This window comes from Aythya fuligula, chromosome 2 (assembly GCF_009819795.1).
Source record: "Aythya fuligula isolate bAytFul2 chromosome 2, bAytFul2.pri, whole genome shotgun sequence".
Classification (NCBI taxonomy): Eukaryota; Metazoa; Chordata; class Aves; order Anseriformes; family Anatidae; genus Aythya; species Aythya fuligula.
In genome coordinates, this window is record NC_045560.1 from 6,873,663 (window position 1) to 6,894,918 (window position 21,256).

A 21,256-nucleotide genomic window follows, 5' to 3' on the forward strand; every position below is an offset into this window, starting at 1 on the left:
TAATCTTACATGCTTTGAACAGTAGATAACATTGATTCAAGTTATGTAAATAGCCAGAGGTGTAACAGAACAGGCTCTCCTTAGAGCTGCTTGAAAAATGCAGCACATTTTCTATGAAAGTTCTCCAACGAAGCAAACTTTTGTTTTGTTTACAGTTTGAAACGTTTTGGTTTCCAACCAAACTGAATTGTTCATGTTCCAAAATAGAAGAAGCACAGATTTTCCTCACTTGCTTCCAACTAGAAAAGTCAGAGATAGCATTACCCAAAAAAATAAACAAAACAAAAAAAAAAAAAAACAGGATTTGTTTATTATTTGCTTATATTTTAAACAAAATGTGAATCAAAATAAACACTCACTGACAAAATAATCAACAATCAACATATTTCTTTGTCAGAAAAAAGGATCTTGGAGCTCTCACCATCCTTATTTGAAAAACAGTAGACACAGCCAGTTCTGTAGGCTGGTGAGTGGCCAAAATGCTCAGCACTCGGGACTACTGAGGAGCAAAGTGCAGCTCTCAACAGGTATTGTGGGCAATAATTCACAAAAAAAAATAAAATTTAGCTGTGAAAATACATGGCTAACAGAACAAGACCACAAGACAGATGTAATAATCTCACAATTGCTGCAAAATAAGCGTGGATCGCCTTGCAATTTTTAAGGTCTCAAATATAAATGGGAAATCTAGTATTGAATAAGTTGTCCATTACCTAAAATTGAGGTGCCTTGCCTTTTCCTATGAGCTTTGATGGAACAATGAAGAGGAGAAAAAATAAGTTTGTCTTCACACATGGGTGTCAACTATGGCTCTATAATGCAACATTTCCTTAGAGAGCCTTGTTATCTAACCTTTCAGCTCTGAAATGTATCTCCTCTTATTTTCAGAGAAGGAATCAAAAATGCTATTTAGAAATGACAGCACAGCTCCCAGGAAGCAGGTATCCCTCATAAAGGCTGTTTAAATTTGCCGTTTAAAAGCTGGATAGCTGAGATAACACACAACAGAAAGGAGAGACACGTGTCCAGTCACTTTTTTGTCTTTGTTATGATGAATGAAGAGATAAAAAAGGTTAGATTTTATTCTTTTTAACTGAGCTTGCTTAGTTTTGTGGGGTTTTTTTCTTGCTTGGCTTTGCTTATCCTTTTAAAAATGAACCAGAGGAAATTTGTTACAGATCCTTACTCCAGTTAGGCATGGGGGCGTGTGGAATAATCACAGTATACATCTTATTTACATCCTGTGCAACTCAGAGCTAAGCCAGCAAAACCAAAAAATATCAGAACTATGAAGTCTACCTGAAAATCCACAGTTTTTAATGCTTTTAAATAGATATGTCAACATTCCTTTCACATCAGAAAGTAATGAAAAAGGTTCACTTTCATTTAAGAACTTTTTCTCTGGCTCCATTTTATAGAAATTGGAATCATGGTACGATGGGGATGAATAAGCAAAGCTGACAACACTATCAAGAGTAGCAACAAACTAAAAGGAATAACTTAGTTGAAAATCTAACAGACTTGCAATTAAAGCTTAAAGACTGAAAATAAATGGCAGAGAGCCTGTCCCCCTTTTATGTAAGGCGGGGAGGAATAGAGAGAAAAATTTCCTTCTTGAATTGTCACTACCAGAAAAGCCCACGCACTTACCATCACTGTAATCGATGGGTGCATAAGCTCCTAGGAAAAGGGAAGCTGCGAAACTACTAACCAAAGAGATTCTCTGAAAGTAAAAAAAAAAAAAAAAAAAAAGAGTGTGAGAGTGATTCCCATCAGTACTCACTTCAAAGAAAATAAATAAGTAATTGGAAGCAGCAAATGTTAATAGATGCTTAATGTTAGACACAGAATGCACACAGAAATACACCTAGAAGGATTATTCAGCTTTATATTCCTGCCTAAGTAACGCAGCAGATATCAATCTAAAAGTAACCCCATGATAAAAGCTGTTAATAGCTCTGCATTCTGAAACATGCAAAATACACCTAGTATATTAGCATATTCTATGTTATCATGAATTAATTCACAACTGTGGTGTATCACAGGACTTCAGTTAAGGTAAAATACTCACCAAGAAAAAAAACTGTGTGTGGATGACCGGGGAAATGCCCAGAAGACATGAATTGGTCAACTCAGGGTACAGGTCTGCGAGCTTTCTAGTCACTGGCAAGGCTCTGATAGCACCTTTACGTGAGCTCTTACCTTCTTCCCATCCATGACCTCCTCCCAGCTGAGACCCCAGCCCTCCCAGGAGTTACTCCCTGGAGTTGGGAATAATCAGCTCTGCACTAAACCACTGCCTGCAGTTCTGCCTCTGGATATGTTCCAGCAATGCGTGAAATCCAGCTGCAGGGCTCCTAGTACTGGCCCCAAAATACCCTGGCCATGTAACATAAAGCACTGATCCAACACAGACTCACCTCCGTTTCAAGCCTGCTAGAGAAACCACCGAGTTAAGCAGGCCAGCTTTCTGCAGGATCAAGTATTGTATGTTCCCCAGAAGCTGGCATAAAAGCTGTCAAATTCCTTATTGTGTGCTCTAATTCAAAAGAAATATGATTGTCACCCAATAACTAATCAGAATCAAATCTCTACTGGTGGAGCAAGCCTGCAGTGACAGGTTTTTGTATTAGTGATTATGAAACCACTGCTTCACACAGCATTCAGAGACGGACTATAGCCAGAGCTCTAAGAAGTGGTTACAATGGCCAGGAAACTTAATGATGCACTCGCTCTTCATGCGTCTCTCCCCAAGAATATATCACATTGTGCTTAGATAACGAAGGCCTACCTTCTCTGGTGCCCCAATGGGCACTAGCTGCCTGAAATGGAAGGAAAAGGATGGAGTTAAACTGTGAATCAGCCAGTTCAGCAAGCTGACCTAGAGGAGGAAAAACATCCACCTTCCACATGTCACTCAGACTGCCAGGCTGCTAAGTGCTGCTTGAAGGTCCCCTAAAGTAACTCTGTCATGGAAATACTTGTACTAGAACACAACTTCTTGCATATCCTTTACTGCCACAAGGTACCATCAGTGCCACCAGCCCTCAAAGTCTTAGCTGACTTAGTCTGACCAATTCTCAGTTCCCAAGGACTTGTCTCCCACCCTGCCTCTTCGATTGATACATCTTTTGCTAAACTTACTCTTAAACTTGTGATCAAGCTGTATTAGTGTTCTGTTCCATCCCATCCCTTACTGAGCACAAAGGTTATACAATGAAAAGAGAGAAAAAGAAATTTTAAAAAATGAAGCATTCTCCCCAGAAAACTTTGCCACTCACTCCTCCATGAAATCAAATGTTTCATGCATAGGTGAGATTCAAAAAAACAGAAAATTTGTTATCAATACTGACAAGAACTACAGGAATATAAAAGCACAGGACACCTGACTTCACAGCTCAGGATGTTTGGTGTTTTCTAATCACAGGGTAGGAGCCTTTCCCTCATGTATATCGTACCTGTATGGAGGTTTCACCTTGCTTCAAACCATTTTAGTCGCAGCTAGATGCAGACTTGAATTGAAGCAATAGAATTGCACATTGATTTCTAAAAATTAAAAAGCAGAAGGAAACTACACGATGCAATTCATTTGTCGTAACAGAATCAAAGTAGCTCCTCAAGGGAAAATCTATTAAAAAAAATCTAGGATTGATTGCAGTTTTTTTCCTATGCACATCTGCAGGGATGCCAGCTTTGTATGGCAGAGCAACCACATTTCTGTATGCAAACAGACAATTCTGAGTGCTAAAATTTCAACTGTGTGCTTAGTTACCCACTTGTATTTGAACTGCTGAACATACAATTTACTGCCACCCAAACGAAAGCTTGGTTTAAAAAACTTCTTCCACAAAGGCAAGATCCAATAGAGCCCGCTGTGTTAAATATAACATTCAAGATGGAACTGATGCCTGACTTTTATCTGCCTAATGACTAAGAATATAACAAAAAAAAAAAAAAAAGCATTTTTTTAATTTTATTTTCAAAAGCAAACAGAAGAATAAAATATTTTTAGCCAAAAAAGAATAATAATCTGACATCTGCACAAAATTCTTTTTAAAAGATTTTCATCTGTGATTTCCAATAAGTATATTGAAGTTGAGCCAACCTCAGTTTGCGCGTAGACCTCAGGATTCTGGCTGTAAATCTTTGCTATCTGGTTTCCTGTAAAACGCTGAGAAAGAAATGCAAATGCTTAGAAACACAAACCTTAAATGGAGTCAATAATCATTAACTCTGTGTAATGAGTTCAGTACATTGCACTTTGGATATTTAATTTGCCTGATGCATGATGAAAGTCAGTGCACAGCAGGCAATCTGCACTAAACAGGCTATAACACATAGTCTCATTATGAGAATTTTGCTCACCTTTTGAAAAAAAAAAGCTTGTGAAAAAGCATTACTATCCATAATTTACATTTCAGAAATGACAGTTCAATGGAATGAATCACTCTTATTACATGCCCAGGAACCAACACTATTCAAATGCTGCCTTCAGATTCTTTAAAAGATTTAGGCTACCCAACCTATGCACCTCTCTGTGAGGAAGGTGAATGGAAGCAGGCAGCAAGTTTAATACTCAAAGAAACAACTTAAGCACAAGCTAACGGCAGTTCTAAGAATACTTATTTTTCATCCATGTATTGTATCAAACAACAAAAATCTTCTAACACCGAACTTCTGAAACCTTAACCTTTGGCAAGTTAAAAACAAACTGTTAGAGGTATGCAAAGACTGATTTCAAACACTGGCCTTATGGCCAGTGCATGATTCAAAAACAGAATCAGCAATTCTGGGGGTTAGAGCCTTATTCTATTGAACCAACAGTAAGAGCAGCCAGGTGCCAAGATGCCTGGAGGGCAGCCCCACTCCCACTCATTGTCATAGTTAAAAGAGAAGAAAGGGTTGGAAAGAGGAGATGAGTGACTGTGTACTCTCTGATAGGGTCCCGAACTTCGGAAACTCATTTCTCTCTTAGGTTGACAGCTACTTGTTAGCCTTCAAGGAACATTAAAAGAGCAATTCTTTTAACTGAAGAAGTAACCTAGAGCATTTATCCCCAAACATCGACTCATAACCCTGAATAAGCCTGTAACACAAATTAATTTGTCATTAAACATGGAAATTTGGCTGCACAGGAGCTCACAATGGAGAATTCAGCCCTGGGAACCACTGACCAAGTGCAACAGCTCACTACAGTCACCATTTCTGCACTGGTTCCTGCAGTAGAAATTCCAATGTTTTGCTTAATTTCACCTTAAAATTCCCATAGAATACGGTTTCCACCTCTTCCTTTGTGAGGCTACTACAAAGCACAGTACTACGGGAGGTTCTTCAAAAACACTGAATAAAATTCTCTCTTTCATAGTTAATGCCTGCTCATTATCTGCTGTGGTATAACTTAAGGGCAGAATCTTTTCTGTCACCCGACTCTGCCGAGGATTTCTTCTCCCTGCTCCTCACCTCATAGGCTCGAGATCCAGTGATAGCCGCTAGGCGCTGTGCTCCTCCCACAGCCTTCTCCAGATTGCTGCACTGGGAAGCTGTACTCGAATCCATCCAGATGGGGCTGTTACTGACAGCAAAACATGCCTGGAACAAACAATATTCTTTATTAATACCATCTGAGCTCTTAGAAGTCCCTGCTGGAACAATAATAATAGAGCAGACCTAGCTGTCAGCTCACAGTTCAGTGCTCTGAGGTACCTTCTGATCCCCTCTCGATAATTATAGGAAAACAGATATTGGACAGCACGTTGGTCAGCAGTGGAAAACCTAACCCAAACTTCACACTTGAGGGAAGCAGCAGACTCCACCTGATGGTAATTCGCACACGCCCTGCCGCAGGGTGTGCTATGGCAATGTATTGCTAACACTCCTTTGGTAGCCAAAGCCCCAGGTCATTTTATACAGGTTTAGACCCATTTTTTTGAACTTCTCTTCAAATATTTAAGACTATCCAGAGCTGTTCTAACAGATTTCTCTTCAGTGACTGGTATAACCAATGCAAGTGAGGCTTGCCATAAGCAATGCATGTGAGTCTTAGTATCACCAGAGAGTATTCTAATTCCACCCCCAAGAGTTTTGCACAGATGAAGTATTTCAAAAAGTAATCATTTAATAGATCATTTACACAAACGCCTCCTTTTCCATATACGACTGTTGTTTCTGATCTTAGAATCACAGAACATCCTGAGTTGGGAGGGAGACACATCGAGTCCAACTCTAGCTCCACACAGGACCACCCCAAAACCAGACCCTGTGTCTGAGAGCGGTGTCCAAATGCTCCTTGAACTCCTGCAGCTCAGTGCCAGGACCACGTCCCTGGGCAGCCTGTCCCAGTGCCCGACCACCTCTGGGTGCAGACCCTTCCCCTAACCCCCAGCCTGACCCTCCCCTGTCCCAGCTCCATGCCGTCTCCTCGGGTCCTGTCGCTGTCCCCAGAGAGCAGAGCTCAGCACCTGCCCCTCCGCTCCCCTCGTGAGGGAGCTGCAGGCCGCCATGAGGCCTCCCCTCAGCCTGCTCTGCTGTGGGCTGAACAAACCAAGGGGCCTCAGCTGCTCCTCACCAGTCTTCCCCTCCAGACCCTTCCCCATCTTTCCAGCCCTCCTTTGGACATTCTCTGAGAGTTTTATGTCCTTTTTATATTGTGGTACACAAAACTTGCACACAGCACTTGAGGTGAGGCCACACAGCGCAGAGCAGAGCAGGACAATCCTTTCCCTAGCCTTGCCATGCCTCATGCACCCCAGGGTACAGCTGGATACAGATCTTGAAGTAAGGAAGGTCAGAGACTCTGAAAGGAAAGCTCTTTTCTCCCTACTTCTCTTTTCAAATAAAACTGTCAAGTCTATATTCAAAACATACTAAACACAACAAAAATAGTGTTGAGGTTCAACAATTTACTTGTTACGAGGTTCTGTCCTCACAGCATTACACTTCAATGGTTTCACAGGGAAATGTAAATTGATTTTTTTTTTTTTAATATTTTCTAAAGAAATCTCAGGCATTACAAGGAAACTCAGCTACAATAATATTCTTCATTGCAATTTTTTTTGTTAATACAAATAAAAAAAATGACAATACTTACAGGTTGTTTACAAAATATAATGTTTCCTAGAAGAACAAACAAGCTGTTACTCTGACATAAAAAGATTGTGGAATGCCTGCCCACTGACACCTGTAAGCTTTTAGAGCAGTACACACTGTCAATCAGGAGAACGGGAAATGTCAAAAGCCCTGGAGCTGAAGGAGTAACCTGTATATTTCACTTTATGCTGCAGGGACATGCAACTCAGCTAAACACGAGGAAAGGTTGGCAAGGAAAAAAGCAATGCCTAAGTATCAGAACAAGTGTAGCTCTCCCTTCAGAGATCTTTTATGCACATTACCTTTAGTAACTGATGTAAAGGCAGTTCGGGTGATGCATTCTTTAAAGTCTGGATGCTTCCTTTCTTCCAATACACACTCCCATGTTGCTGTAGGAAAGTACAAAAGCAGAAGTTGGAGATGGCCTCTCGGGCTGCAAATTTTATACCCTGATCTGAATTTCAAGCTCTAAGGGACAGAGAACTCTCTCCAAGCTAGGAGAAAAAAAAATGCACGTTTTCAAATCAAGTGTCCCATTAGAAGACACTTCAAGACTGAGCAAAGCATATACTGAAACTGTAAACACAGGAGTCAATACAATAATGATCTTGAATTATACCAACTACACCAATGAAACTAGATATACACAAAGAAATCCCCCAATCCCATAGTTCTTGACCCACAGTATCATCCAGATTGCTTCAACATCTCTCTTCTGGTTCTTCTGACAATTGAAACCAGTTTGCCCCTTCTCTGGGGACAAAAACTGGCACATCAGTGTACCTCTGCTGTCTGATCTGCAGCACAGAAACAAGGTTCTTAACGGAGAAAAGGAAAAGACTATGTGTGTTGGCAGGTGACAGCTAAGTGAAATCCATTCTACCTGAAAGAACCTGAATATAGCACCAAGTTGATACCCCAGCTTGTGGAATTAAGAGGAAAACAAAGGGAACACTGGTAGTCTGGAAAAAACCTTCCTACCTTCACTTGAGTGAGTTGGGGTTGCCTGGCAGTCCCTAACTTCTGTTCCACTGAGGAATTCTTAACAGAGCCTTGATACAAACTATGACTTTCAGACATGTTGCTCAGACTTTCAACTGAAAGCAATGAAACATGGAGATTAAAGCAAAAATTTTGATTAATTAGCCCCAGATATATCAAGATGAATAACTAAACCTCATGCATCACAATCAGCTATCACTTCAGTGCTGTCCTTACCCTGAATATAATTTTTAAATCTGTAAATGGTATAAAAGACTTCCTTATCTCACCACAGTACTAGGAGACTGGAGAACTGACTTGGTATCAGAATGGGTTTTATAAACCTCAAAAAATGTACTAAAGGATAAGAAATGGCCAAGCAGCATATTTGTCCTCTTTGCATCAAAGACTATCATAATTTGTTTTCTTTTGTTCCTAGGCAGATCTCCATCCTAGCCAACAAAAGCAGTGCTCAACGGGACTTTACTAAGCCCTCAGCTATGTCAACTAGTCACTGTTTTTCTATCCTATTCCACGAGCACCTGGATAAAGTGAAATTCAAAATGACCCTAGTCATTTCAGAATCTGCATGTATAAAGAATTTAAGCAACAGGGAAACAACTAGCAGCTAGTTTTGCACTACACTGATCTTAACAATTACAGAATAAAGCTCATGCTCCAGTCCTACTACCTTCTACAGATTGCTCTGAATGCTTCAGGTTTTAGGTTACCTTGAGTAACATGTGTCTTTTAATGGATGCTTACACAGAAGCTTTGATCTTACTTGATGTCTTTAAGGTCTTCTGCAATACAACTATTTAAAATTTATCTGCATACCTTGTACTATATTGAAGAAATACAGTAAGATTGATTTATTTCTTTATAAACTAACCTGGCCAGCACCAGACAAAGCTCTGACTTGAGTGAAGTTAAAGCCGGAAGATTTCATCTTTTCTAAAATCATATCCAGAGCCTACGAGAACAAACAGAATCAAGAATGACTGTAACGAGCTACCAAATTATGCATACTCACAATCCTTGGAATTAAAGAGTAAATTCATGTCATCACTGATAAGAGTTCATTGGCAGATAATGAAAAATTAGCTAATGACTATGGACTTTTCAAGAAGCTGCATAAATTAATTTACTAAGTAAGAGTCCATAAAAGAAAAGTTGAATCACACAACGGAGGAAAAAAAATCTTTAAACAAGCTCAATCACAAAGAATCATTCTTTGAAACCTAAACAAGCGGCAAGATTTAAAGAATTCCAATTCATTAAAAAACATCTATTAAGAGTGCCAGACACAAGACATGATTATCTTTGTCTGTTCTTACTTTTGGAAATCTATGAAATCTTTAACAGTGTGCACCCTGCACCCCATTGTACAAGATGCTAGGAATCCTCAATCCATTGTGTCTGCTGAAAACTCAGAACCTCTTTAATTCAAGCGATTTTTTGCACTTTAAGCCCCTAGGTTACTTTTGTTCTTGCCACATTTTACTACATTTTAAAACCAAAAAGCAATATATCTTTATATAGTCCCATTCGGATCAGCGTTTGCCAGACTTTGTTGACAAATGGACCGCTGTAAGGCTTTAGAATTTCCCAAGAAACCATATTCCTCTATCACATACCTGTACCATCATATTATTAATTTAATAATTACAACTGTTCCTGTTTATTATGGTTCAAAAGACCAACTGCGAACAATTTACCAAATCTTTATGGATCATCAGACAGAACTACAGTGGAGCACCAACTGGGGATTCCATGACCTTTTAGATGTCTTAACTATTCAAATCGTGCTAGTAAAACAGATTGACGCAGCACCACGTGAGAGCAAGCATTGCAGAATCTGCACAGAGGCAAAGAAGGCCTGCTTTTAAAACAGAAGAGAATGTTATCTGTATTTCAAAATAAACACCAGTCAAAGTGACTGGGAATTACTGAATAAATTGCTCTTTAACCACCTGCCATTTGAGAAATCAATTTGTTAGCAAAGCTTATTCTAAAAAGACAGTGCAAGTAACCTGGATGCTGGGGAAAAAAAAAAAAAAAAAAAAAAAAAAAAAACAGAATTAAGTTAGGCAAAGCTGCAGTGGTCCATTTTGCATACGAAACAGGAAGATGGAGGGGGAAAAAAAAATAGCATGTTAAAAGTAGGGGAAATCCAGGAAAGGATTTTTCATGCATACAATGCTATAAGTAGCAGAGAGTGAAGAAAGAAACAAAGAAACAATATTATGCGTAACTAAAGTGGAAGTTGTTTACATTAACATCTGCATCCCAAAGACATAGAACAGCACTTTAAAAAGCAGAAAATAAGCAAAAGGACTACAATGATTTTAATGACAAGTTTCACTGTTGTTTTCAACATGTATTTATTTCAATGGCAGCAAGAAGAAGTTGAGCCATACACTACAAATACTTCCAAAAGGCTGACAATAAAGTTTGTTCATACCTTGACCCACATTAGCACAGGAGAAGTGACTGTCAGCCTGTCACTGTGAACATAGGCTCCACCTTGAGTCCTACAGAAAAATGGTATTTTCTCTTGGTAAATTCAGTCTCTTTTCCCCACCAAGCAATGTTATTTAAGTTTAGTAATAACCAAAGAAAGTTGCGATGTTTTGGGTTTTTTTTGTTAGGAGCAAAGATAAGATCAGTGTTTGAAACCTTAAAAACTAAAAGCCAGCTCCTAGGAAATGACATTAGAGAAGTTTGACTCAATTGCAAAGGAAACAAATTGCAAGAAAGGGTCATGGTCCTGAAGTAAGACCTGTGACAGACTCCAGTGCTGACGCTGCTCATTGGCTCCATGCAAGTCACGGTTATTGCTAAGTTTCCTAACTGTCCCCATTAGTGGCTTGAATCTAGAAGATGAAATTCAATTTTTGCTGTTAAACCATCAAGTAGATAAATGCATTTTATTGGCACTTGTGACTATGATGGAAGAAATCTGTAAATCTGTAAATTCTAGTCTACAAATTGAGTTTATACATCTTAATGTGCCATTTGGAGCCACTGAATTTGTCTCCAAATGCCTCTTAGAAGTTTCCCTCATGCAATTTATTTCCTGTTGTCATAACATTCCATCCTGACATAAAGGTGGTGCTTACTTCTGTGTCCCAAAAAGAAACCGCCACGTCCAAAAGTCTGAAGTTCCAAAAGAAAAAAACGTTGGTTAATTTACACCACGTTGGTTAATGATACTTTAGGGTGGGAGGGTCTTTTTATTTCCTGTCGGGAGTTCTTGCCATGCTTACACACAAAGCAAGGCAAAAGGGCATACTTCCATTGCCAAGTATGAAACACAAACACAGCATTAACTTTTTCCACGCCTCCACACATATCAATAAGACCAAAGTAGGGAACAGCCCCCCCCATCCTAGTCCCCAAAGTTTTACATTGTATTATCCAAGTAAAACATAAAAAAACCTTACTTAAATTCTGGAAGATCTTTATCAAAATGAACGTTATCCTCATAAATGACTCTCAGATGTTCATCAATGGCAATGACTTTCAGCTAGAAGAAATAAAACAGGATGTTAACAAAAACTGTCTGGAACAGTAACTAGAGAGTACTGATAATTCGTTTATAATAATTCAATTCTCATAGTTGAAACGGGAAGGAAGAAGTAGGGATCACCCCAATCCATACAACTAACTGTAAGTATGGGCACAATTTTACGCGAACCAAGTTATTACGTGAGTTTACAGCATTGACATACACATATCCAGCAACATGTGTATTTGTTTGCTACATTTTCTCCCTCCTTAAACACAGAAGAAGGAGATGCTTTGCTAAAGAACAGCAAATAAGTTATATGGTTTCCAGTTTGCATCACAGTAACCAAGTTCTCCAAAGAGTACAGTATCTTAGGTTAAAGATGTCACATGGTGTTGGCTTTATTTTCTTAAAAGCCTCATCTTACCAAGGAAACTTTGGGATACCTTCCCTCCTGCCCAGTGTCTGAACTGAACTCTACCAGTCTGCAAAGCTCTGAGGCCATCCCACAGCTGCATGCTCAGCTTCTGCAGCCTGTGCAGAGCTACATCCAAATCCCAAATCCATCGAGCTGGGCTTTCCTGCAAGCACTGACTAGAAGAGTGCCACAAACTAGCTTTTCTCAAGCTCACCTGGCACAGAAGAAAAGCATGAAGCACCTCAAAGAAAAGCAGGCACGTCGTTCACATCCTGCATACGTTTTAACAAGGGAGAGTGCAACCTGCTGCTAAAGGACTGAAAAAAAACCTACAAAGAGCGAGTCAACTCAAAGGAGCTGTATTCAAATAATAAAACCATCCCCGTTTGGGGGCGGGCTACTTCAATTTTAGCCATACCAACGTAGGGCCTCGTTTATGCACTAGCACAACTCATTACCAAGCCGGTGCACGGCGCTAGCTTAAGAACGGCTCTGACCCAGTGCGGCTTAATTGGCTTTCTGCTTGCGGTGCACCCCCTTGGAAAACACTTGATCGACATCCAGGGTAACCTGGATATGTCTTTGCAAGCTCCCAAACTTCAGCGCAGCTGTAGCGAAGTGATTTCTGCCCGAGGAGGGGAGGGAGGAGGCCGCGGTACCTGCTGCGTGCTGAAATCCCAGCCCAGGAAGCAGGGGGCGGCCATGTCGCGGCCGGCGGCGGGGAAGCCCTCACAGGGGCCGGCTGCTCGGGGCTCTTCCCCCCGGCTTCCCTGAGCCCTTCCCCCGGTTTCCCTGAGCCCTCCCCCGGCTTCTCAGGGCCCTTCCCCCGGAAAGGAGCCGCCAGCCCGGCCCCGTTGTGGTGCCGTGGGTGGGGAAGGGCCTGAGGGCGGGCGGGTTGAAGGAGCTGGGCGAGGAGGAGCAGCCCCCTCGTCCCTCCGCAGCCCCCTCGAAGGGGTTTGTGAGGGAGCTGCGGCTGGGGAAAAGTCCCTCCGGAGCTGATCCCATGGCAGCTCGCTCGGCTTTGTTCAGCTCAGCTGAGCTGCCGAGATCTGGAGGAGAAAACGCCGAAGCAGCCGCACGGCGATTGGCCTAAACCGAGGCACAACGAGCAGGGCAAATCTACGCCACAGCCCGAAGCAATCCGCTGAATTTTTATATATCATGTGTACAGGTCTTGGTGTAGCATCACACCCTGCGTTTGTGTAAAAACATTCCCACAAAATTCTGTTTGGGGAGGTTTTAGGGTTTTGCATTTTCTCCTATAGCAATGTGACAGAGGCGTTGCCTAATCTAAGGAGGGCTTATCTGAGAAATACTCCATCCTGCAGCCCCGGCTGTATCTCAGCAGAGCTTTAACGAGATTTTGCATGCCCAGGATCCTAAACTGTTTTAAGAGTACAAATATTTACTTTGAAATGCCCTTCGAACTATAAAACATTAGTACATTTTGTCATATACTGAACAATTTGAAGATCCTGTAAATACTCCCAATAATTTCTCAAAGGCCCAATACCCAAAGCTTATGCTTCAAGGTTTCTAGTTACTATTGAAAATAAAAACCTCTAAAAAAATAATCCTGAAGACTTTAAATCTAGAATGCAGACACCATTCTAATATACTGACTTTTAAACAAATCCCACTCCATCACATCACCTTTGAATACCCTGTGTTGGCAGTACCCGTATTAGAACTCCCAAAGACATGGGATCATAAAATCTTTAAAAAAGAGTTTAATTTAAAGATGTTGAGGAAACATTGACAGTGTGGGGATCCCTTCAAAGGCATACAGTGGTATTTTCCAGCACTTTAGAGTTTAATCCTGTGAATGTATCTAAATAGTTTGCAATCAGGAAAAGTCCAAATGAAGAAAGCACTGACAGGCCACTTGAAAGCAAAGTTATGTAGAATTGTCACTGAATTTGTAGTTTGGCTTCCTTAAATCAGAAGGCTTCCAGTGTCTGGTATTGGTGGTTTTTACCTGCCCCGAAAGAGTTCATGCTAGATGGACCTGTCCCAAACAAAGGTCTCGTTTAAGCAAGAAGAAACTGTAGAAAAATACAGTTTTTAAAATGTTACCAAGAACTGTTTCCTTAGTATAACTCTCACCAGAAGAGAAAGGATCAAATAACACACCGAGGCTTTTCCATTAATGCAGAATGTGACTGGTGAGCCAGGGAGGAGAAGCTTGCTTTGCCCTTTAACTTACTGCATATTTCCGATAAATAAGTAACAGATACGGAATTTGAAGGCTGCAGTTTTCAAAGTACAACTACTTGCAAAAAGAGAAATTGAAGTCAGTCCTGAAGAAAGCCATAAAAATAATAAATGACTTCAGAAAGAGACAGCTGTGCAACTTTTGAAAAGAAAATAGAAGGAGGTGGTAGTTACGCGAAAGGAAACAATAGTTTATAAATACATAAAGCAATCCTGTGGGGATGTAAGAATCCATTATATTCTTCGGCAATGAGATCATTCAATGGACAGATTGCTGCATGAAATACTTCATTTTAAACAGCACAGAAGAGTTATGGGATTGGGATAACAACCCACGTGTTATCAGATCTCCTTAAACTGGAACATCATTGCAAGTTTGGTAGAATCCACTCAAGGACAGAATTGGAAAGTTATTGTTGTTACTTTTCAGGTTTTTCTAACAAAAATAGGGAAGTTTAGAGAAGAATTGTCTCATCCTGTTGCTCTGTTGCACATCCTTCCATCAAGTCAGTGTTCTCTCAAATTTAGTAGTTTGTGTGTGGAAAATTTGCATTGCTGTTGTTCTTTCTGCATTTAAAGCTCATGCTGGCAGTTACTACCATAACCTCTAAAATTGTTTCTTGAAAGCAAGCAAGGCTTAACTGTACAGCTATCAGTGAAGTTGCATTCACGTGCCATTGATGTTTTAGCACTGACAAATCCAAAATTTCCAGAGGGGATGGACAGAATGCCATTTATAATTGAAATGTCACGATCACAGATTAACAGCTTGAGGCAAAGCACAGATTAATCACACAGGACACATAAAGCAGGGTAGAGGGAAAAGCGAGTTTCTTCCCCTTTTCCTATCAACCAGTTTCTGCAGTTACACAAAGAGCTGACAGAGAAGCAATACTTTTATGCTCCGCTAGGCCATTGGATCTTTTAGTAAGTTATAACTGTCAAGTTAACTTCTATCCCACACTCATTTCAACTCATTGCAAAACAAATTATTTTAACCGTATTGCATAATCCTACATACAAGGTGTTTTCACTTTTTATTCTCACTTCAAGTTTCAAACTCTGCCTCTGATCCCAGTTTTACCCTGATGTAAAAACTTAGATTTAACTGCAGCCTTCAGCTTTGCACAGGTGTGCAGGTAACAAAGAAACCATACAAATTCGAGCAGTGAACTCTTTCAAAAATAGTGCCAGCCTAATTACCATGCTTTGATATCATCACATCATCTTAGATGTGCCAACAAACTAGGGAACAGCTAGAGCAACCCTTTGTTTGATATAAGTTAGGATTACCATACTGACTTTAGTCCAGCTATCCTGATTTATGCAGGCCACATAAAATACTTGTACCTGCCTACGAAGGTACGAGAAGTCCATGAACAACTACAAAGCGACCAATCCTTCTGCTTCCAGCAGACCTGGGGCCTCTACCTAGCTATTTTATGCAGCGGGGCAGCCAAATATTCTTAAGTCCCAAACTGATTGTTCAAGTTTGTACCTCAACAGAGGTTGGCGCAGCAGAAATGAGACAGCTAAGACTCATTGCACAGCCCTCAGTTATGCACATGCAATACCAAGGCAGCCCATGTTAGACCTGGCACTGTTAGGCCTGCTGGCACGGTTATCCTTTTCCCAGTAAGAATTCTCCAGGGTCTTTAATTAGCCTCAGAAACATTAAACACACTAAGCTGGGTCAGATAAATTCCTGTGTATTTGCCAAGTAATCTGACAGTCACATGCAATGCTGCTAATTAAGTGGGAGATGTTTACAACGCTAAGCTCCACATAACACAACACTAAAACAACACCTCAACAAAAACCTCAGCACGAGCACTGGACCTACCTACTGGAAAGATATCTGAGCCATAATAATTCTCTAAAGGTCATCCCTTTTCTGCTTAGCACCGCTGGTACTCTGTTATCACACGATCTCCAGCGATGTTCAACCAAGTACTGATAACACGGAATACCACAGTACCATAAATTAAATACAAAGCTGCTGTTATCTTTAATGAGATAGCTTTGTAGCATCAACAAATGTTTTCCTTTCTGTAAATATGGCCTTAGCTGTGGAAGTTACTTTTGCACTTGATTTTGTGGTAGCCATTTTATTTGATCATACCTCCAAATGCTGTGGAGAGTCTCATTATTCATTCTAAGAATAAATACTCAATATTTAAAAGCAATGTGTCAGGACAGCTATTATGCACTTTAATTTTACCAGTTCTCCTGTGAATGGGTGAAAATTTGTAAGACAAAGATCCAGCAAAGGCCTTATGTACGAGTTCCACTAGAGGAAGCCCAAACCAGTTACGCAGAGACACAGGTGTTACACTGAGACTGAAGACATATCTTATTTGGGTGTAATCATTCCACAATCTTATTAGATAATTTAGTTCCTGATGTGCCCAAGGCCAGGCTGAATGGGGCTGGGGGCAGCCTGGGCTGGTGGAAGGGGGCCCTGCCCATGGCAGGGGGTGGCACGGGGTGGGCTTTAAGGGCTCTTGCAACCCAAACCACTCTGTGATTCTATGCTATTGAAGCTCTTAGACACTGGACTGCATTAAATTAACTAATTAAAGTGCTTTAATGAAGAGGAGCCTCTCATGAAGATTTGGCACAGGATTCCGTATAAAAGCACATGAATGTACAGGAACAAAAGATATAAGCAAAGAATTCAGATGAAGGCTCAACTGCACAATCTCAGCAATATCGTCAGTTTCATGTGTTTTGGTCAATTTGCAGCCTGTATTTAATCAAGTACATAAAATCCTCCAATTTCACTTCTACTGAATTCAACAGAAATTGTTGACTTCAGGAGGTACTGAGTCAGGCACTGTGAAATTGTTTCTGGTTTTACATACTCCAGTTTTACAGATGTAATTTCATTGACTTCAGTTAGGCTACTAGTGATTATGAAGGGCAGTACAAATTCCTCATGAGATCTCTGCATGGAAGTGAAGTGAAGTGAAGAACGTTTCTGAATAGCAACTTATTTTTAGGACACTTTCCTCCCCTGTACAGATTTCAAGTCCATATTCATTCTCACAATAGCAGTAGCACTTAACCATCCTTTTCAGAGAACTACCTTAACTAGAGTAATTTGCAAGGCTTATTAAAACTTACACACCTGGCAGATTTCCTTGAAGATGAATTCTTAAGTTGTTTGTGTCCTAAAGCTCAAAAGCAAGATGTTGTCATCCAGATAAAACTTTTCATTAACAAGAGATTAACCAGTTCTTTTATGCTGCATTTGATTCTTATCAAACTCCACTTACAGATAAGTACATTTTATCGATTGAAAACAATCAAAGATCAATTCATTCCTGCTCAAACAATGCCTTAAATGGAAAATAATAAGGGCCAAGCCTCACACTTCTCCGCATTACCCTGCAAGGATCAAAAAAAAAAAAAAAAAAAAAGAAAAATTTACCATCAAAAATATATCAAAATCATGTAGTTTAGAGGTGGAAAAAAAACAAGGCAGAAAATTTACATAGCTTATCCAATTCTTTTTAGGCCCTATTTGAAATTAGGGCTTCTTCCTGAGATCCTCTCTGGTTATGTCTGTTGCAAGAACAAATTAACACAGGTTGATGTCATCTCACAGAGATGTAGCCATCATAACTATATGCATAGGAAACACTCTTGAGAAGTAGCTGGTGTAAAGACATTTACATAGCAGTACCACAAACGTGATCGCTGCTCAACAGTAACTGGAATTTAAGACATGCAGAATCAAGGAAACTTCAATGAATTTCCAAAATCCTCTCAAGGTCTATCCATGAAGGTGACCCACCTTCTATCTCACCCTCTTCTCATGGATAGCTTTATGATGTCAAAATACTCTGAACATAACCATCTTGTTCACAATAATTTAAGAAACACTAGAACTACGAAGGAAGGTAAACGGTGAAGGAAGATGTCAGGGTTCATTTGTTTAGAAAGTCTAAATCGTAAATAACTTCAGTTTCTTCTTTGACTTCCCTCTCCACACTGCCACTTCTAAAAGGGCATCTCAGAAATGCTCAGTGGGCAAGGACAACAAAACTACAAAATGAACACCAAAACCTGTCCCTAAGTTTTGGATGCTAATTGTTCATACAGAGGGAGAAATTCTAGTCCTAATGGTGCAGGCAGCCAACAGAGTAAGCAGCCCTCTAAAAGATGAAAATTTAGTATTTTAATTTACTTTCCATAGCAGTTAACAACCTAAAGGAAGGTTATTTAATCCTCAGCACCAACAGAGTCAAGACAGAAGAAAAGGTTTTTAAATGAACCTAAGCCAGGCACAAAAAAAAAAAAAAAAAAAAAAAAACCAGCACATACAGGACATCTGCTGCATTTAACTCCTCACAGCCAGCAGAGTTTAATTTGACTTAGGTGAACCCAGTGATTTCAGTGTGGCTGCATTTACCACCCACAAAAAGAAAACAAAGAACAAAATCCACTGTGGTTCTGCAAAGGGTATTGCTTAGCACCAAGTACAGATGAAAGCATATACCTAAATACACACACATTACATAATTATATTTGCCTAAAGTCCCCAAGAGATAACAGGGGAAAATAGAATCCTATCAAGGAAAGGTGAAGATGGACTACCTAAGAACCAGGCTCACCAAACCTTCAGAGGGACTTGAGGACAGCTGGGCTGCTCTCCCTTTGATGCACTTGAACCCTTCATGTGTGAAAGCACCTAAAAGGTCAGCAGATCAGAAGAAAGGTCTCAAAATCCTTCTGAAAACTTGCTTCATAGGCACCTTCATCCCATTAGCATGGACATGCAGAGAACACCAAAAAAAGGTCTTGCATCATCGGAGTCCTGTGCTCAAACTCCTTAACCAATCCATGACATGCTTTAAGGTTGTGCTTCCAAACAACAGAAACACACGTGCCCTTATAAAAAAAAAATGATTAAAAAGTAAATAATTACAATTGATTCTGATAAGATTGTCTGAAGCACAAATAATAGCAGTCACCTTGTTTCTACCTTTTTTTTTTTTGTTCCTAAATTTTCTAACAACAGTCAGTTTCTAACACTTGAATACTGTGTACGAGTGAAAAAAAGCATATAGAAAGTTACAGAAAGGGCATTATCATAGTAACTTTTTCCATCTCAGTGTCACTTAAAAAGCTTTTTTTTTTTGTATTCTACCTTTACAAGCTGCACAAACAGTGTAGGACATATGTCTGTAATTCTCCACATGAATAATCTGAATAACCATACATACCTCCAGTCCCAGGTGTGCAGGAAAATCCAGTGCTGTAGGAAGCGCATTCAGTCACAGTTAACTGTTAGGAGCATTTTTTAATTATCTTTAAATCAACAATTATTGCTATAAGATCCCCCAAACATTTTTTAATAAAAAATTAATTTGCTAGTCGCAAATTAATTAGTCTGAGATAAAATTAGTTGCATCTTTTTAAATGAGATTTTGCAACGAAGGTCAAGGGCAGTAAGCGTCTACTTCAAGTTCTAAAAGCCATTGCTTTTGGATTATGAAGTACTCTCAAATTTATTTTGCCTCAAGGAAATGAAAAATTGCTTCCATTGTGTGATGGAAGAACAGACTTAAGAGAAAATACAGCACTTCAGACTTCAGTGGATAATCAAATTAAAATCACTCAGACGACGTTTTTGAGAGGAGTTTGTTCAATTAGAGCAAGCCAAGTTTGTACAGAAACCTAATCACGGCAGTAAGTTTTCAAAACCTGTGGTATTGTTAGGACATACATCTACCAGTGCTAAGAAATGGCTCGACTGCTCCTATTCCTCAGCAACCTACAAGCCAAATCTGGCCCTCTAACATTTTAGGACTAAGGCAGCCTGCAGCCATACCACTCCAATAGTGCCATCTGCTGCGTATTTTTAAAGCGCACAGGGGTCTGCAGATGCAAGTGTGTAAGGACTGAACGACTGATTTAAACCAGTGTCATCGTTTCAATTCTGCGTGTGTATATGATAAGATTTTTCTTTTCATTAGCAAAACTTAGACAGTTGTTCCATTATGGTGTAAGAACAGAAGCCAGTTTGCAAGTTTATGTCTGTGGTATAACAAGGATTAGCTGCATCAACTCGCCATACATCCAAAACACATCCCTATTTACTTTGTGAGCCTCTGTAAATTAGCCCTGCACCTCACTTTATGAATCATATCCTGGCTGCAACTTATTCACAAAACACACACGCGTATGTATGCACATACACACCTTGAGAGCAAGCAAAGTACAGGCTCACAAATACATATGTACACACGAGCACACCTCCTGAGACCCGGTCAAGATGCCATGTTCACAAGCTTCCCCTGAAAAGAAAAAACTGCAGCGTGTAAGGGGCTGGCTCAGTAACACAAAACCACTCCTATTCCTGGTTCCACTGATCTTCAGGCTTCTGTTTTCTGTCCCCTGTTTATATTTTTGCTATTTACCCACGCAACTTGGGAAGAGACCGCCCTGTATAATGCATTTGTGGAGCTAAGAGTGATGGCTTTTCCACCAGCCTGAGGTGCTGGTATTGTACAAATGATTAAAAATCATAATAGTTTCTGATCAGATGAAAACTCACACTTTAAATGCCCTTCTAATGAGAAGTTAAATGTCTGTCTTTTAAGACAGAGCCTACATGTCACGTCAAAGGATGTTACCGCAGTAATTCTGCCTGCAACACACACTCAGGTTGTACAAGTCACTTTCTTAGGAGGGCAGTGAGTCAAACACTGTGCCTGGAATTTTAAAAAGCTTGGGTAACTTTTACAAGCATTAATAATGTTTGTATTGAGTGCAAGCTCAAACTGTAATGGGGTTAATTAAATCACCTGCCCCAATGTAAGAAACCAACTGCATGAAGGTCCAGGGGGAGACTCCACGTGCCACCAAGTCAGAAGACTGAAAAAACAAGGTGACTCAGGTACTCCTTTCCGCAGATCACCAGGTGTTTGCCACTGCTGAAGGCAGGATATCCACACAGATATAGCAGAGCCATGACACATCAGAACAACTCTTAGCACAACACATGATTTTTCAAGGGTTAAGAGAGGGAAGCTAAC

At 40.1% G+C, this 21,256-nt stretch overlaps 1 protein-coding gene across 4 annotated transcripts in view; it reads right to left on the reverse strand.

The window, feature by feature from the left end:
* The window catches only part of XYLB (xylulokinase), an 82,228-nt gene extending 69,485 nt beyond the window's left edge, over positions 1 to 12,743 (reverse strand). For 2 of the 4 annotated variants that reach the window (XM_032183379.1, XM_032183377.1), the window contains exons 1-8: positions 12,656 to 12,743; positions 11,514 to 11,596; positions 10,532 to 10,601; positions 8,960 to 9,040; positions 7,389 to 7,475; positions 5,461 to 5,589; positions 4,106 to 4,171; positions 1,651 to 1,723 (exon numbers count right to left, since the gene is read on the reverse strand). In XM_032183379.1, the coding sequence (XP_032039270.1) occupies positions 1,651 to 1,723; positions 4,106 to 4,171; positions 5,461 to 5,589; positions 7,389 to 7,475; positions 8,960 to 9,040; positions 10,532 to 10,601; positions 11,514 to 11,596; positions 12,656 to 12,700 (634 nt within the window). In that variant the 5' untranslated portion in view covers positions 12,701 to 12,743. Of the gene's footprint in view, positions 1 to 1,650; positions 1,724 to 4,105; positions 4,172 to 5,460; positions 5,590 to 7,388; positions 7,476 to 8,067; positions 8,168 to 8,959; positions 9,041 to 10,531; positions 10,602 to 11,189; positions 11,227 to 11,513; positions 11,597 to 12,655 lie in introns of those variants that run through there. The other 2 variants (XM_032183380.1, XM_032183381.1) reach the window with 2 other exon arrangements.
* Between the last annotated feature and the right edge of the window lie 8,513 nt (positions 12,744 to 21,256).